Source organism: Excalfactoria chinensis, chromosome 2, assembly GCF_039878825.1.
Source record: "Excalfactoria chinensis isolate bCotChi1 chromosome 2, bCotChi1.hap2, whole genome shotgun sequence".
Taxonomy (NCBI): Eukaryota; Metazoa; Chordata; class Aves; order Galliformes; family Phasianidae; genus Excalfactoria; species Excalfactoria chinensis.
Genome location: NC_092826.1, coordinates 119,591,881 through 119,610,634, shown reverse-complemented (window position 1 = coordinate 119,610,634; position 18,754 = coordinate 119,591,881). Strand labels below are relative to the sequence as shown.

At 42.0% G+C, this 18,754-nt stretch overlaps 2 protein-coding genes across 2 annotated transcripts in view; one reads left to right on the top strand and one right to left on the bottom strand.

Moving 5' to 3' along the window:
* LOC140249052 (probable acyl-CoA dehydrogenase 6) overlaps positions 1-11,881 on the top strand; it is a 73,944-nt gene extending 62,063 nt beyond the window's left edge. Inside the window, exons 7-9 of the mRNA XM_072330294.1 lie at positions 4,809-4,970; positions 5,109-5,259; positions 11,100-11,881. Of these exons, the coding sequence (XP_072186395.1) occupies positions 4,809-4,970; positions 5,109-5,259; positions 11,100-11,190 (404 nt within the window). The 3' untranslated portion in view covers positions 11,191-11,881. The remainder of the gene's footprint in view (positions 1-4,808; positions 4,971-5,108; positions 5,260-11,099) is intronic.
* A 1,558-nt stretch (positions 11,882-13,439) lies between these two features.
* BET1 (Bet1 golgi vesicular membrane trafficking protein) lies at positions 13,440-18,521 on the bottom strand. The gene is made up of 4 exons (XM_072330295.1): positions 18,307-18,521; positions 15,448-15,563; positions 14,548-14,604; positions 13,440-14,358 (listed from the first exon to the last, which is right to left on the bottom strand). The coding sequence occupies exons 1-4, from the start codon at positions 18,323-18,325 to the stop codon at positions 14,203-14,205; spliced, it is 348 nt and encodes a 115-aa protein (XP_072186396.1). The 5' UTR covers positions 18,326-18,521; the 3' UTR covers positions 13,440-14,202.
* Positions 18,522-18,754: the final 233 nt, after the last annotated feature.

Sequence of the window (18,754 nt, the reverse complement as noted above, 5' to 3'; positions counted from 1 at the left end):
CATATTTCTTTGCTTATCACAGACATATGTTCTACAAAGTTTGGAATAAATCTGAAGAAATCAGAAGATCAGGCAAAATCAAACCCTTTGGCAGGAGGCAGTTTTTTCTGCAGATGTATTTTTCTGTCTCTATAAGCATCATCAACCTAAAAGAAATAGGTTATAATAAAAAGAAATCTTTCACTATTTAATAACAGTGCTATTAAACAGCAGTTACTGTAACACCTTAGGAGAACTTAAGAACGGGACTGTTTTGCACCACTGAAATCCTGTCAAGATTTGTTTTGGTTTATACAGTTCTGCACCTTGTGCTCATTACCTTTGAGGTTAGTAACTGCATTTCACCACTCCCCACTTACATGACTGGTCAACATAGGCACTGCCTCACCAAAGGAATAAGAAATTCTCCTCAAGGCAAAAAGAACATTTCCTGAAACATTGCCTTCAGAAATGTAACCAAGATATACATGGACTGTATGGACTTAATCATGCACTTTTATGCTTAGTTTGGAGGTTGAGTTAAAACAATGAGAAGCTCTAGGCTGCAGTGATATTCCCCAGGCAGCAGAGCGGCCAGCAGTGTTAGTCATGTTCCAGGCAAAGTGACGAGTAGTGACAGCATCAAAACACAAACTCCAGCAGGTGAGATCATTCATGTCTGAAACCACTGGCAGCTTGGTACTGTCCAGCTTTGCACAACAACCTGGCAGCCAGCGCAGTCTTTCAGGAAGTGGGACGCCAGGTCTCAATTCTCCTTTTTTCCAGTATGATGGAACAATGAATGAACAATTTGGAAAGGGAATCTTTGGTCCCTGCTGCGACCAAGAGAGATGGAGCTCCATCCCACAGTGTCTTTGCTAGGAGAGAACCTGGCCTTACCCTGCCCTGAGTTGATTTTGCTTTTATTCACTGACAAGCTGATGTAAAATGCATGAAGAGCTCTGGGAGTGAGGACAAAGCCCACCTTTTGTGTCAAATTGCAAATTTCAGGGGTAATCAGCTGTGGTAAATGAGAGAAAAAGTGTTCATCAGAGCTGGCTGCCTGATGAATGTGGTTTGTTACACCACAACTTTACAGGCAATTCAAGATTCCAGTCCTACAAATAGCTTTACAACCACAAGCATTTTGCTGAAGGCTCTGATATTCCAGATGATGTGCATGCTTTCAGTAATTTTGTAATTAGGTCTGCACATATTCATTCTAGCCCTCATTTCTGGCCCTCAGATGAATGTTTCTTCTCATTCTCTATTCGTGGCTGTTCCTATGACAGTGAAAAGCATTGGTTGTCTTTAAGCACTTGAGGGACTGATCCTGGCATGCTTGCTTTGACTGCTCCCTAAAACTTGGCAGAGGCAGTTTGCTACAATTCTTTTCTTTCTTTCTTTCTTGTTGCTCAGAGAGTTGTTTAAAACAAATTTAAAACAGAAATGGAAAATGAATTACCTGCAAGGCTTTTTGTTTTTATCAACTTTTTCAAGAATGTTACTTTGTAAAACCAGGTCACAAGCGCGATCTCTTCTTCCAAGTGGCACGTTGTCAAAGGTGTTGGTAAAAGTTGCCTTTTCCTGCTTCACTGAGGAGGACGAGCTGCCACGTATCTCCCCCATGTTGTGACACTCAACAAACACCGTCACTTTGAGGACCTGTCACACCGACCACAGGAAGGGAATGTCACTATGGTGAAAAAGCAAACAGTTGTCTTGTGAATTGCTTAACTTGGAGGCAAAGAGGGAGTTCAGTGAGTGTATGAGAGAGCAGAATGACACTTCTCTAATGAATTCTCTCTGCTCCTGTAGCCTCAGTTTTATGAGCACCGTTGAGTCACGGCCAGTAAGCAGCATGACAGATCCTTTTGCATGGGCAATCAGCATCCGTAAGAGACAGATGTTCAGCTTGGAGCTTGCTCTACATCTCACTAGAGAGAGATCAGCAGCTGCCTGAGAAAAATGTATTCGTTTTGTTCTGCATTGGGTGAAGGCATAACAAATCAAAGTGTGTTTCTAACAAGCAGAAGTTTCAAATAGAGTAATAGAAGTTGGATGGAAGTAGGAGGAAAACATTGGCAGTTGCAGAACAACTGTGAGTGATTTCACAATGCTCCGCTGCCTGGTAGACCACACAGTCCTTGTGCTGTCCCAGGGTGACGTTCCCTGCATGTGCTGTCAGCCCAAACCCTTGGAAGCAAGTTTGCCCGAGGATGTGAAGAATTGTATGACAAGAGAGAAAACAAATGCATGCAAACAGATGAAAGTTCAGAGAGAAAATGAATACCGCTGTTGACAGTGGCATTTCTCCCTACTCACCATATGACTGGAAAAGTATTGTGAGCTGTTACGTTGTACAGAGTTGCTGGCAGTCCTGATTATCTATTACATGTTGCATTGCTTTAGTGTTTGATTCACAGTTGAGGTTTGCCATTTTAGAGCTATCCTTATAGCTCTAAATATCTGTCCTGAGAAAATCTCCTCTCTTTGTTTGCAAATGGAAGTTTGATTTACCTCCCATCAGCTCAGGCTCAGCTGTATGCTGCCCAGCTTGGGGTGAGGAACAAGAGGTGCCAAGACACTTCTTGCTCTTTCTGTAGCGTTTCTGAAGCTGGAGACCACAGAATTAGAAGCAAAAAGGCTGTTAGTGTCTCATGTCTTACAGTATTGTTTTATCATTCTTTAGGAAAACAGGGGTGTTCCTTCCATACAAAAAACATACCTGAAAAGAGCAATTAGTTCCTGTCCAGAAAACAAACATTAGAGCAGCAGCATAAAATTAGCATAGAAAAAACCAAGATATTTTTTAAAGTTTTTGTTTGTTTGTTTGTTTGCAAAATAAGCATTCAGGCTATTTTTTTTTGAGTAAGGAGTGGGAAATATTAAAGGAATAAGAAAAGCTAGTCACCTTATGCAACATGGTGGGGACAGGATGCAAAAAGCAGCGCTCTCTGGAGGAGCTGGAAGATGATGGTGGTGAGAGGCAGGTGGTGGGAGCCCATGTCTGCATGTAGGAACAGCGTAGGGATGTATATGAAAATGTGTGAGAGCAATTTAGGGATAAAATTTTAAGTAGAAGTGTTCTTGAAATTCATGCAGGATGGAGTATTGAAGCACACCAGGCTCCTGTGAGGAAGTTGCATGTAGGTACCTGCAGGAGCCATGGTAGGTGGGGAAAGGGATTTTGTAGTACACCAAGGCTTGGTTATATTCTGTATTGCAGATTCGAAGTTTTATGTTTCAGGTTCTAAATGAGGGTGAATGTAGATAGGAGTATTTTCAAAAGAGAAGATGCAACACTTCTCATAACAATGTGTTTGTGAGCTCATTCCATCCTTACCCTCCCTACTGCTTGCCGCAATTACATGGGCCCACATTTCCCAAACCAAGTTCCCCACAAATTCAGCACCTGTTGTTATCCTAGCTAAGCTGCAACAGACTGAGCCTATCCCTTCTCTAACTGCTGGTTTACCTTTTCCCTTTTCTTGTTTAAAACAGAGTTGCACTAAGCTAAAAAAATGGAAGCAAACTAATTATCGTACCTCAAAGTAGCGTCTCCCATTTCTGACCTGTCTTCAAGCGGTGTCCTCTCTTGATTCTGTTTCCATTAGAAGCACAGCTCAAGATTCACTCAAAGTCTCTATGAAGATTCATACCTTCCCCTGCCGTTCTTTGTTGAGATTAGATCACAGAATGCAATCGTATTCTGTTCATGTTTCACGATCTCTGAATACGTTTCTATGTACTCCCTGAAAGCCTTCTTGAATTTCCATTTCTAGCACTGCTCAGTGCACACACTGTCTGCCTTCAGATTTTATTCTGTGATTGTGTCTGCCCTTCGGGATACAGGTAGTATGGAAAGCAGGAATTGCCACAGGACTGCGATAAGAGTCTCAGATGATGTGTGAAGGATAAAGATTACATACGTGCAATTACACACTGTGCTCTCTGACTTTGCTGCACTTCTTAAACTTCCTTTCACTCTCCTCTGAGTTTGGGGCTCAGGTATAATGAGGATACGGAATCTGTCATTAAGGTACAAGGGAATGACAGACGTTTTTAAGAATTGAAACTACACACCAGACTGTACATACAGAGTGATTTACTTTAGAAAAAAATAATGTTTTGAAAAATGTTTGTATTGAAAGAAAACTAATGTCTTTTTCAACAAGAAGAAAATGAAACTTGGTTGCATTAAGAGAAGCATGACCAATAGGTGGAGGAAGAGGGTGCCTTCCCTCTACTCTGTCCTCGTGAGACCTCCACCTGGAGTACTGAACTGCCTCCAGTTCTGGGGCTCCCAACAGAAGAAGGATATGGAGGTGTTGGAGCAGGTTCGGTGGAGAACCATAAAGATGAACAGAAGGCTGGAGCACCTCCCATGTAAGGACAGGCTGGGAGAGCTGGGGCTGTTCACCCTAAGAGAAGGCTCCAGGGGAACCTTATAGCAGCTTTTCAGTACCTGAACGAGGCCTACAGGAAAGCTGGAGAGGGACTTTTTTTTATGAGGGTATGTAGCAACAGGATGAGGGGAAATGGCTTTAAACTGGAAGAGTGTAATTTAGACTAGATATTAGGAAGAAACTCTTTACTGTGAGGGTGGTGAAACACTGCAACAGGCAGCCCTGCAAGGTTGTGGATGCCCCCTTCCTGGAGGCATTCAAGGCCAGACTGGATGGGGCTTTATCAACCTGGTCAAGAGGGAGGTGTCCCTACCTATAGCAGGGCGGTTGGAAGTAGGTGATCTTAAAGGTCCCTTCCAACCCAAACCATTCTGTGACCTAAAGAAAGCAATGTCTTTTCCTGTGTTTTGTTTCTTAAAGTCTTGACACCACTGGAAACTATAATACAAGAAACTATTGACTACACTCGCCAGCGGAAAGTGTTTGAGCAGTCCGTGCTGCAGAACCAGGTCGTGCATTTCCGCCTGGCAGAGCTGGCAACTGAAGTGGAGCTGCTTCGCTCGCTGCTGTATCGCACCATTGGTGAGTTCCCATGACTGCCTCCTTAGATGTGCTTTTTGCAATGCAAAGAACGGTGTCAGGCTGAAGGAAGATGAGGAGATGGTTGCTAGACTGTGGTCAGTGACTGTGTGCGTGTAACTGTTCTTTTTTCCTTTTTAGCCCTCTATGTGGAAGGCAATGATGTGACCAAATTTGCTTCCATGGCTAAGCTAAAGGCAGGTCGCCTGGCCCGTGAAGTGACTGACAGCTGTCTGCAGTTTTGGGGAGGAATGGGATTCACCAGTGAGGTTCTGGTGAGCAGATTTTACAGGTGGGTAAGTGAATGGTGAAGCCAGGACGTTTCTTTACTCAAATTTGCCCTCTTAAGTATTCTGCTAAAAGATCACTCAATCAAAGGGCCAGCAGCTCCTGGCTTACATGATTAGTATTGTTCCGCAGAACAGCATGCCACTGATTTATATTAGGGCTTAGACTGTGATCCTTGACCACACCATATAAGTGCTGACTGTTCTTTTGCCAAATGTTGGCCATACTGTAACAGTGTGGTTTGAGCTAACCAGAGGTTAGCTTGAGTTTCAGGTAAAGGAAATAAAGTCCATGTTTTCCCTAGTGGTTCTCTGGCACCTGCTAGGCAATTGGAGAAGGAATAAAAGGCAAAGTCTATGAACGAGATTTTTTTTGTTTCCTTTGCTCTTTTCTTGTAATCTTGATTACAGGAACAGAACTAAAATAAAACAGCGGTATTTTTCCTAACTGTGAGGAACCACTGAAAATCAGCTTCATTTTTTCTCCATGTGTTTTAAAGTAGAGTTGAGCATTGGGCTCCTGCAGTAAGCTTCACTGCAGGAAGAGATGCCACTGGCCCTGCCTACAGGCCTTCCAGTAGTCATTCCTGATAGCAGTCTCCATGTAATTAGCCACACCAGGTACCATGTGAGACATCTGAGAGTTGTGACTGCTTCCAGCAAGTCATTAGATCATTAAAACGGCCTTTTGCAAACTAAATAAGGCCCGTGCCAGGCCTTTGAAATTTTGCAGTGTATCTACTTCTGTTGGAAAATTCCCTCAAAGCAAACTATTTTCCTGGCAGCTGTTAACAAAATTCTGGCCCCATCCAATACTGTGCTGGGGGACCAAGATGGAACTTAGTTTTTCTTCCAACAGTAGATTTCAGTTCAGCCCTTTTAATACAATACCTAATTAATTGTTGGCAAAGTAGTGGTTCTGTTAGTTCAGAGTTTGGAAAATGCTGTATGTGTGTAAAGTGAGAAAAGGTCACATTAAATAAACCTGTAAAAAGCTTATTTCTTTATAATAGATTGTTTATATATGTATATAATGATTATTATTATTTTAGAGTAATGACGGCTATTTGAAAGAAGTAGAAACAGCATATCAAAGGGTGATGTAAACTTATCAGTGATTTCATGGCAAGAATCTTCTGTTGAAACCAGTACAAAAGAGAGAAGAGACATGCCTTCTGCTGTTCAGCTCCTGTCCTTGGCTGAGGAGATAGGGGTAGGAGAGCACTACACCAAACACCCAAGTCATGCTTTGATGCCTGACACATAGAACGTAGGTAACTGGGTCTAACCATGTAGGTAATGCAGGCACTTTCTCTTCCAGCAAGTGGAGCAGCTAAGCACTCTGCTCTTGAGTGTGTCTTTCTTCAATGACCACCCTGCCATCAATGGCAGAGTAGCAGAACACAGGGATCATCAGAAGTAGAAGTTATTCTTTCTGCCTTTAAGAGCATTTGATAAACATGGAATGCCTTTGTGGTAAATCAGAGACTTCTTCAACTTGTGGATTTGTGAAAGGTACAGTGTGCTGTATGATGGTGGTTTTAAGCCACTTGTCAGTAGGAAGTTTTTCTTATTTACCGTTGTCATCACCTCTTTATCAGTAGCAAATGGTCCTCAGTGAAGCAGATGCTGAAAGCTACTGTGGTAGGCGCTTTGCATAAAAATACTTGTCTCAAAGCACTTGCCACCAATGTAGTCATGTACAGACACTAAGTCATGTACATTTGGATAGCTTTAACTTGTCTTTAGATTTCCTACCCCAGGCAGGGTTTTTCCATGTGAATTCCGGAGTGATTTCTAAGCACCTCAGTACAGTCACATTTTCCTTCAGAAGAAATCCAGAGTATTTCCTAGTAGTATCAGCTGCGTCTGCTGGCTAAAGAAATGTATCTTTCTGCTTCTAAAAAAAACCCTACTTATTTATAAGGCCGAAAGTAGCGTGATACTTACACCCTAATTTTTTCTGTGAATCAGTAAAATTCCCTCATTGAGTAACCATAAGCACCAGGGAGAAGTGGAGTATTACCTAAATAAACAATCACAGGTTCAAGTTAGAATCCTGTTAATCTGTAACAATAAGCAAAGCAGCAACTTTCCTAAAGCCGTTGTGCTTTTTGTACAGCATTCTGAGTAACCATTCACGTCACTGTGATATTTGTAAAGCAGCACGCAGGGCTTACAATAACTGCACAGCATGACAGCCTGTCATAACGTACAAGGATTTTTGCTGCACAATACTAACCAAAGTTCCAAGGAAATGTTAGTCTCTAACACGTCAGGCTGTTAATTCTCAAATTGCACACAGCATAATGCATGGTTAGCGCTTTCAGTCTTTGAATCTTGGTCATTGGTGTTACTGGGGAAATAATAAACAGACCCAGTACAACAGCCTGCCAAAAGGCTTTATTCACAGCTGTCAGTTTTAGTCGTTAATAGTTTGCAGATCAAGTGTCTTTTCTGAAGTACAGTATTCTCTAAAAGGCATAGCTAAAGGTACCTGTTTAACCATATAGGTGCCCATACTGGGCTGATTTACTATACTTAAATGTTTCATTTTCAGTTTTAGGGATTCTGAGAAGGAGAATGAGTTGGAAAAAAAGAACTGAGCCCAAATACCAAAGAGTTTAATAGAAACACATAAATAAGAAAATAGTGGAGTTTCTAGGCTTCAGTTTACCAGTACGATTCTGAAGAAGAGAGACAGACGGGAGTTGTTTCTCTGCTTTTCTCTCTCTGACGTCAGATGCCATAAAGATACCATGACTTAGGAAAAATCAGTTATTGAACAAAGCTCCCGTCCATATGAAAGCCCCAGGCTGAGATAGACCAGAGGGAGGGAAAAATTCAGAAGCAAGTCTATTGCGATTTTTCAGATTTCATAACTTCTTGTAAAAAAAAATCAGCTAGTGAAAAGTTCGGTAGTAAGGGAATCAAATAATCATAGAATGGCCTGTGTTGAAAAGGACCACAATGAACATCCAGTTTCAACCCTCCTGCTATGCACAGGGTCGCCAACCACCAGACCAGGCTGCCCAGAGCCACATCCAGCCTGGCCTTGAATGCCTCCAGGGATGGGGCATCCACAACCTCCTTGGGCAACCTGTTCCAGTGCGTCACCACCCAGTGTAACTGCATACATTTCTGTTGAGATAGGAAGAACTTGCTGACTGAAGCTCTTAAAAAAGTGATTTGTGGTTTTTTTGTTTTGTTTTGTTGTTTTGTTTTTTTTTTCCCCCCCATCCTTAACGATCCGTGATAATTTTAAGTATTAAACAATATCTGTAGTGGCTGTCAGTTCCAACAGGTTTTACTCTTGTGGGGATGCGATGGGGATAATACTGATTATTTCCTTTGTGCACTGTGAAAGACTCGAGAAAGCAATACTAAAAACTCTTAATGGATTGTTCACGTGGAATAGATAAAGCACATACAGCTGCAGAAAAAAACATTTCTTTCTCCATCTGCCTCTTCGGTGTTGCAGGTCTTATTTGTAATCAAGGATGGTTAAAAATCTAACTGTAGAGTATCTCTGAATAAGGAATGGATGCATTTCCTTCTGAATTATCTTTATATTTCACTCTTTCCCAATTTTTTTTTAAAAACGTTTGCAATATTTTCATTAGTCTCATCCTTTATTTCATTTTTTAAATATTCTTTCATTCTTTATAAAACTTGTCCAAACTAGAATGACCCGGTTCATTGGTTTCTTCCTTAGTCAGCCTGTGTCAGTATCACGATTTGTTTGTACGAAACAAAACAAAGCCCATCCATGACTGCTGACAGAAAAACCTGCCTTGCAATCAGCAGATAATTGTTGGGGCAAGAAGAAGAACTACTGCTCAGTGACCTGTGAGAACAAATACGTGGTTTCAGCCCTTTTCCACACAGCTCTTGTAAGAGTCTGAAGGTGGAAGAGATCACATGATATTAAATTTGGGGACGCATCTCTAAATATTGCAGAGAAAAAATCTTGCCAGTCACACAGTTTTAACATAACGATGGTGAGGGGGGGAAAAAAAACAAAAGCTGTTAACCCTTTGAAGCAAGTGCAATTTGTGCTGGCAGGAAGCAGCATTAAAATAGCCTTCTTGGAGTCAGTGATGCTCTGAATCACATCGATCTTGAAGATTCGGCAAGGTGTGGTATCGGTGCTTTCCTAGCTAAGGAAGGGAGCAACATCCCTGAGGGAATCACTGCTGTGAAGTCAGGCTGAAAAGGAAAACAGAGCTGGAGTAACCCAAACCCCTGCTCTCAAGAGTGCTCGCTTTTTCATGTCAAAATGGCACTCAGCTGGAAAAGGGAAAAAAAAAGACTTGTTCTATTTTCTCAGAGCTTCAAGTTACGTGAAGACGTCTACACTGAAGACCCTGCAGGTCTGCTCAGTTTTGAACAATAAGAACTTTTTAGATCCTACTGTTATATGGCTTTCAAGAGGAAAATGCAATTCAGAGTGGCCCCCTCAGTAGGCAGAGCCTCTTGGCTGCAGGCAGTAAATGGTAGCAGGATGCACAACTACAACACATTCTACTGTTTTATTGGCTTGGTGCTAAAAATAGATTTAGTTTGTGGTGGTAGCTGCAGCCTTAGTGCCTGTGGAGCATGTTACAGGTTCAAAAGCTGCACTTGTATTCGCTGTGAGATCAATCAGTATCTGTCTCTATTTCATTTTCCCAACCTGAAAATCAGCCCTGGTGATGAGCACAGCTTGATTCGTGCAAAACTGTGTCTGATAGCCCTCTGTAGATATAGAGGGTTAAACACCAGCCAGAAGATGGAAATTAAAACTGAACAGGCTGTACCTCGCATTTCTGCTGGGGGTTCTATGTTAGCAAACTATGAAAACAGAAAACTTCATTTGGTGACGCAGAGGGTCCTTTCTGTTCTGTTTGCCTACTAACTAGAAAGTACTGGTAATATGGATTACCACATTACCACACACACACACACACACACACACACACTCATGTGAAACGCTCCTCTTTTTTAAATACATTTGTATGATGGCTATCTAATAATTTGAAATATCCGTCACACAACATCAAAGCCAGATCTCACCACCGCCTGTTTATGACTTCATATAAACAAGCCACAAGTCCGAGATTCCTGCTGCGAATGGAAGCTTTTTATCTGCACCACAGAGTAGTTTTGTGGATCGCTTATTGTTATGACAGCAATGTGAAGATGCTAAGCGTTGTCAGAGGCTTTCTGGCTTGAAAAAGCAGCATCACAGCACAAAGAACGAGTAACATATCATTGTTCCAACTCCATTGCCTTCAACAAAACCCATTATGAAGGTGGGGAATTTTCATGCGATCAAACTAAGTAGAGGCTGTTTAGCGGAACTGTTTTTCATTCATTTTTTTCCTCCTCCCCAAAGAGGTACAGAAACTTGCTCAGAAAATTGCTTGAAGTGCAGTAGTTTGCATTCTGGCTAACCAAGGGAATTGAAGCAATACCGTGAAGGATGATTTAGCAATATAAATGGTGGGTTTTAAATAAGTCCAGTTAGAAAGATCATATCAAAAGTAAATAAGCTTGGAGCAGCTGTTCATTTTTAAATCAGAAAAGCAAATGCATATTTAAACTACAGTTGTGCTAGATCTCATATAGCCATTAGGGAGACCTGGGTGCTTTTTTGGTTGAAGAACATTCTGTATTAAAAAAGTACCTTCTCCATACAGTTCTGCACTATCTATGTATTGATTGACTAATGCTTCTCTTAACAGAGACAATAAAGTTAAATACTTCAACACGTTCTGCTGGTGTCCCCCGAAATCTTCCTCGTTTCCTACAATTCATAGAATTTCTCAGGTTGGAACTTGTATTTCTCTTTGTATTTCTACAGGGACTTGAGGCTGGTGTCAATAGGTGGTGGTACAGATGAAACCATGCTTTCTATTATATGCAAATACATGGAAACAATTCCAAGGAAATAACCCGTCTGCACTCTTCCTCAGAAACATAAGAAAGCAAGAGCGTGGTTATTACTGCATCCTGAAGGTAACAGGCAACGTGATTCAAGTGTGGAAGAAGTAGGAATGGTATTTATAATATAACAGTAATTTCTCCAGTAAAATACTTGTCAGAGTGTTTGACCAATATCACGATACATGTTCTCTAATGTCAAATTAATGTCAATGCCTGCAAGATTTTCTCCAGTTTTAGTGATTTACAGCTTTGAGAGCTCTGGTGATCCATGCTAAAGAAATCTTGTCTTCTTCAATCAAGATATAGCTGCATCTTAGATCATCTAAGCAACCAAATGAGAAACCCAACTTCCACATGGGTCCACGTAACTTTGCTTTCAAGTCACAAATTGTTTATTCCAGGTAATATTAAAGTACCAGAACAGTGGTTTTGTTCTCAGTTACCGCTACCTTCCATATCTCTCAGTTTTTGCAAGTAAACAGCAAAACGAGTTCCTTCAGCAAAAAACAAGTCAATATCACAAGCCCCCCGGTCCAGTCACCATCATGACCTTCTCACTCTTGCACCACACTCTGACACACCTTGTTTAGTGGCAGGACCGGAGGTAGATGGTTTTTACTTTCAGAACTCTGCAAGCAATACTTTAACTGTACTGGAAACTCCTGGAGACCTGAATTTCAGCTGTAAGGTTTCACATTTTGTGTGTAATTATGAATGAAAAATATGGAAGCGTTAACATGAGAATTGTGATCAATTAAATGTGATCCTACAATTTGCATGCCACGATCGAGTTGAAGTGGAAGTGCAATAAATACTGCACTATTAAAATAAATAAAGCTAAACATTTTCTGTATTTTATTATGATCCGTTCCACAAAGTCTCTTTCCACAAAGAGAAGGGAAAAGTGCCGCATCCTTTATTTGCTTTGAGAGTAAAAGAAATGTAAAAACATAGAGAACGTCAGCCTTCAAAATGGAAAAAAAGCAAAGAAAGGAAGACACAAACACACTTTCTTTTCCCCCTCCTATTCCTTCTCCCTGAACCTCACCGCAACACTGAAGAAGGAAGGAAAGGAGGGAGAGGGATCCTACTCTGTACGACTCACCTTTAATCTGGTTTGACTTTTAAAACAAAATACCTGTTGGTTTTACACATAAACTGAAGGATAAGTAAGAGGTTTTTTTACCCATATGTTCTGGCAAGAGGAAAGCATAGCATATTGATCAGAACAAATATGGGAAATCTCCCAGCTGTGTAACCAGTTGCACCTACCTATTTTCTACTCTATGTTGTGTAGATAAATACTGCTGCCATTTATTGGTAAGACAGATGCGTTAGTAAGAAAGAAATGCCTAGGAACTGCTCAGACACCATGTGAGACAAAGATTAAATGTTTTCTAAACGGTGGCCAAATATCAAGGGAGCGCAGCTGTCAAAGTTATGTCAGTCGTTATTACCCTACATGCTAGGCAGCCTTACATTCCCTCAGTTTGGGATGGCAAACCATAGTCTATTGACTTACTCTGAGTGTGCTGTGTTAGTTTAGCAAGCCTAGCAATGCCCATATAAATAAGATATTTTCTGGCATTAATATTTATATGTTCTGTTATTTGTAGACCTTTTAACAGTACAGAATTAAACGGGTCAGAAACAATTGCATTTCAGTTACTTTTATAAAAGACATTCTACAGAGTGTGTGATTTAGATGTCATATTTCTGTTCTATATGAAAATGAACATGCAAAATGTAATGTATGCCTCCATGTATTTCAGCAGTGCTCACCATCACACAAGTCTAGTTGCTTAAGTGCAGCACCATTTCAAACTAACAGCGGTACTCTACAACAGGAAAGTATGCATAGAAACAACAAGAATAGTCCAGGACACTTTATTTGTCAGCTCGTAATTAACTTATTAATGGCAGTATGCTATACAATATTCCTAGAAAAATTGTTTTAAAAATGTAGATACAATTTCAAGATCTAGAAAACAATATTTTTCTGAATGTTGAACCCAGTGATGCGATAGTTTCAACTATTGGAAACTACTTTGTGTATTAAAGCTAAGTGTTCAAAGTAAAAACCTTAATATGTTAGCACCTCCAACAGGTGCTTCATAATATATATACACATGTGTCAATATAAAATTGAAAACATTCAACCTCATATTCAGACATCATGCAGAGTGGATTTAGGGCTCATCACAGAACAAAACATGAATGAGCTAATGGTACAAGTTCCAGTGATTCAATGGAATCATTAAGTTTTCAATACTTTAAATGTAAAGGAAACATTTGCACTGTGTCCAGATTTGTTGATCCAAATGATCAAAGGCATTTGCTTAACAGAACAGACATGCAAGCATCATTTGTCACATTTAAAAGGAAGATCCAGTTTTAAGTAACCTCTCCCCCAAACAAAACGTTTAAGCTACTTAAATATGCAGACAATTAGACCTATCAATCTAGGCATCACAACAATCACTTCTGTGGGGCACCACCGTTATATTTGTTACCTTCGGGCCAACCTTTCAAAAATCCACAGATAAAACCAATTTCAAAGGACCCAAGTTTTGGTCACGCTTTTGCAACCTAGAAGTTATTACCTGCCTGAAACTGGAGCTCTAATTTAGAGCATGGCTCAGATTAAAAAGCAAAATGAAAGCAAAGGCCTCGTAATTCTGCAACTATTTCATATCTGAACAACCTTTGGTTTTGGGGGAGTTCTTTGATTCCTCTTGTGGGTATTTTTTTTAACCAATTCAGTAAACTCTTTTATTCTACAATAAGCAACCCTAGAGTGCCAGCAGTTTCTGCGTATTTATAAATAATCCCCCCAAAACAGGGGATAATGGGAGAAATATCAATGCATCCAGAAAACCATATATAACACTGCATTAAGTACTAATGCAATTTACAATAATTTCATTGTGTTTTAACAACAGTATATGGCAGTTTAGATCAATGTCGTTAATTAAGACCGATGGTTGAAATTACACAATTTAAGCTTGGGACAACGTGCATCACCTCAGTTTAATAATCCAGTATGTTACAAAAAAAACAAATAACGCAAAGAGCATCATGTAGCATAATAGCTTTGTCTGGCTCCCTCTGGACAGCCTCCTCAGTCTGCCCATAGTCGCACCTAGAAGTCCTGTTGCAGAGTCAAAATCATTATCCTGCATTCCAATGAAAGAAAACAGGAGAGAAAAGAGGTGAAAACAAACAGCAAACATTACACAGACAGTCAGCAATAAGCTCCCAACATATTTACACAAACGTTCACAATACACAAAAGAATGCTCTATATTACCTAACTTCACCATCCTGCCCCATACTTAAGGAAACTTAAGTGACAAAGCACTTACCATTTCTGATAACAATTTGTTTTGGTTTTTAACTTCTGTTCCAATTTCAATAGAAAGCTATTGGGGAAAAAAAAAAGAGGTTTAAATATGAGCGATCGGTTATACATAAATTAGAGAAGTTGCTCTAACATACATGATAATCACTAGTGTTTTCTTAGGTAAAACGTGAAAGAAATAGCTGGCATCTTTGCAAAACAGAAACTTAAGCCATAAAACCAAGTGCAGCGTTTTGTCAGCAACCCTTGGGGAATGAAAGAAATATTTATCATTTCAAAAATTCAAGGTCCAGTCAAGTCTGAGTAGCAACTGCTCATTCCCTCCATCTGTTAGAACTCCTGGCTGTGAGGACCATGCACACCCTTCTGACAGTGTTGCTGGAGCTGACACCTGGAACTTGCAAACACAACGCCTTTGAAAAGTTACGATGCAAACAACACATTTTTCTCCTGTGAATTTGGCTACTCCTTCCCTGGTTTGTATCATGGAGCAGCAATGGCACAGCAGGACAAGAGGCAGCCAGTCACTCAGTCCAGAGACTGTAACCAGGATCAGCAATAGTCTGGTGATCATCCAACAAGCTTGTGTCATTGCTAGCAAGCTAAGTCAACTCTGCAGGTCAGAATGAGGGAGATAGGAAATAAGGAGCATATAGAGATGCAGCAATTGCTGCAATCAAGACAGGCACCAGCCAGGAGACCTTCAGCTTACAACAGCTCCCCTGTGAAGCAAGGACAAGGACTCTGCTGCCACAGTGCTTTACCTTAGCCACAACCTGTACGTCTCTGTGGCACAATTTCAACTCCATGATTTCTTACTGCTGCTACTGCTTTTCACCACCATCTATAAACAAGGCATAAGCCCACCCGTTTTAATTAAATTTAACTATAACTAAATACTTACCGATTTTATTGCACTGACTTTAGTGCGCAGACTTTCTGTTAACCTTTCGTTTTCTTCTTCATACACACTGTACCCACTGTTAGTATAGCCATAGTTACCAGTTGGTGCTCCATCACCTGTAAGCAGAAAAGCCAGTAGTTACAGATAGAAAATAGCATTGGAGTAAGTGTTCTCTACTTGTGGGAAAACACTCTGCATTTAAAAATGCATTTCCTTAACATAAACCAGACAACTGGGAAGAGGTGTTACGTGCTCCCAAGACATAGATTCAACCTTTTTCAAGCACTGAAGTAATCTTTCCAATATGGAAATCAAAGTAGGTAAAGACCGAGGAATGACTGCAATTTAATGCTGTATTTTTCCTGAGAGGATATTTTCAGGTGGTTGTTATGGAAATCAATCTAAACATTGCATGGAGATGGGAAAGCAGAGTTGAGGTTGCTATACAGAGCAGTAAGCATAATTCACAATAAGAATGAAGATAAAGACAAGTAACGTTTGGTTACAGCTGCCTTTGAAGGAGTGAGCATACTCATCCTTCCACCTCTCTCAACAAACAAGACCTCAGACTAGAGGCCAAGCTTCTAGGCAGAAGAGCACACTGCTCTTCCTGTCAGCATCCTGCAGTTCTACTCTCCTGCCTTGGTTTTATGGGTGACGGGACTGCAGGACTGTTTTTCAGACAACTGATCCTGCAGAGAGAGTAAGCAGAGCAGAAGGGAACTGGAGTTTCCTCAGCTCCACATACACACTGCCCCCAGCTCCTGCTGAGAATCCCCTACTGACAGGGACTGGGCAGCAGCACTGAGGCAGGAGAAAGAAGGCTGAGTACCGCCTAGACCTGAAATCAAAACTACTGATGCCAATGTTAACTAAGAATTATGCCATTTAATGGAGTCAGGGTTGTTCCTATTGTTTTCCTTTACAATTCTATGTAACTACAGTACCTCCTACTAAGCAACAAGCAATTTTGAATGCTTGTAAGTTAATGCTCATAGCAGGTGAGTTCTAACTAAATGGTCTTCAAGGTCCCTCACAACCAAAGCCATTCTGGGATTCTATGGTTCTAAAGAGGAAACGAGAAGATCTGTGTAGAGCCTGGCTACTGCTTCATAAAGGAAGGCCAGAAACTCCTACACAGCACGTCTACAAGCTGTCTTGCAACACCACTAATAGCCAGGACGTGCCCATAGACATAACCATAATATCATCTCAGGCTAAACAGGAGGTACTAGGTAGCTGGAGACAGAAGTAAACATACTGATGGGCAGTTTGTACTTCCAGCCCATGAAATAAAAAGGCTGGATTGACAGCCAACAGCTCATGATAAATATCAGCAAATTTCACTGCAGCTGATAAGGGTCCTAAGAGACATCTAAAGCATCTGTTCAACTTTTCAACAGGTGTTTTAAGAAGTACCTTCTGGATGATCCTTCCAGCACTGATTGTAAGAGCCTTGCCAAGCAAAGGCCAACTCCAGCTCTATTCCTTCCTTAGCAACCCATCCCCTCACTCCTTTAAAAGCATTAAAAGAAGGCTGGCCAGCACAGTAAGAGAGGTGATTGTTTCTCACTACTTTGCCCTCCTAAGGCCCCATTTGGAGGGCTGCATCTAGGCCTGGGGCTCCTGCTTCAGGGAAGGTGTGGAACATTTTGAACAGTCCAGAGGTGGGACACAGAGATGATCAGAGGGCTGGGAGCACCACTCCTGTGAAGACAGGCTGAGGTTGCTAGGCTTGTTCAGCCTGGAGAAGAGAAAGCTGTGGGGAGACTTGACAGTGACCTTACAGTACTTAAAGGCAGCTTATAAACAAGAGTGAAAGCTTTTTACATTGGTAGATAACAACAGGACAAGAAGGAATGGTTTTCAACTAATAGAGGGGAGGTTATGGTTATTTGTCAGGAAGAAGTTCATTAGAGTGATGAGGCCCTGGCTGCTCAAATAAGCTGTGGGTGCCTCATCCCTTGAGGTGTTCAGGGCCAGGTTGGATGGAGTTCTGGGCAGACTGATCTAGTGGCTGGCAACCCTGCCCATTACAGGGCATCAGAACTAGATGGGCTTTGAGGTCCCTTTCAACCCAAGCCACTCTATGATAAACAATATAAGGAGCAGGGCCTTCAGCTCTGGTTCACATAAAAAGTCAGCTGTGGAGCCTCAAGACCCTTCGGACTTTCTGGGTTTTGCTCCTCCAGCAAATAAAACTAATGCAAGATTTGAAGACCTGAGTGCTACCAACGACCACCTTTTCACAACCAACATCCCAGCACCTCTGTTGATTTATTAAGGAGCACATCTAAGGTTTAATTTTACTTTGTAGAAACACTACTGCATGCCACAAACAAGAAATGGAGCAATAAAGTTCGGGTAGCTCTACAAGCATGCCTGGGTTAGCCACATGGCATTCCTCAGCCCGGTGATTCAATGGAGATGTTTACTCTCAGGAAGAGGCACTCAGCCATCCCCTCACACCACCTGTGCTGTACAGGGACATGACAGCACTTTCAGGTCCCAGAAAGCAACACAAGAGGTCAAAGTTCCCCTTCCAGTCATCAACATGGCTGCTGGGTGAAGGGCCAGACCTGGGTCTCTGAGCGCACCCAGCAGAGACGCCATCCTTTCTACTACTCTATCAGTGGTAAACCGAAAGTAAACCGCCTTCTTTTTGACCCAAACATAGCAGGAAGATATACAGAACATCCGCAATTAAATAAAACACGAATCAAACAGTCAGGACGCCCTTCCCACCCAACCCCCGACCCACGGTCGTATCGTGCCGCATCGTATCGCATCTCTCTTATGGCACCGCGCAGCGCGATGGCCTACAGGCCTCTCGGGCCCCCCAGGCAGGACGGCTCTTACCCAGCCCCGCTCGCCGCATGGCCGTGCCCGGAGCTGCCGAGGGAGGGCCGGGAGGAGGATGGTGAGGAGCCGGTCGGCCGCGCCAGAAGAAGCAAGAGCCGAGCTCACCCCGACCGCCGCTCCGCCACCAGCCCCATTCACCGGCAGCGCCACGACAGCGTTGCGCCGCACGGCCCGCTGGGAGCCGCGTTGCACGGGGGCCGATGGGAAGTGTAGTGCCGCGCTGCTGAGGGGAGGGCCGGCCCGCAACAGGCGGTCGGTGCAGCGCATCGATGTGTGTGTGCCGCTCCGAGACTGCGAGTCAGTGCGTCACTGCACAGCGTGGGAACGGCACCGAGGGGATACATGTCTCCTTTGGGGCCCTGAAAGTGCCTTTCCTTTTTGCTCTTATCTGTTGGCTCTATGTACTGGCTCCAGTTTGACTAGGTGAATACATTTGCATAGCAAA

What these genes read in the sequence shown, in the direction of transcription:
- BET1 (XM_072330295.1), bottom strand. An exon ending in AAGTCAGTGCAATAAAATCG is followed by an intron (nt 14,605 to 15,447) that starts GTAAGTATTTAG and finishes TTTCCCCAATAG; the next exon opens with CTTTCTATTGAAATTGGAAC. An exon ending in ACAAATTGTTATCAGAAATG is followed by an intron (nt 14,359 to 14,547) that starts GTAAGTGCTTTG and finishes ATTGGAATGCAG; the next exon opens with GATAATGATTTTGACTCTGC.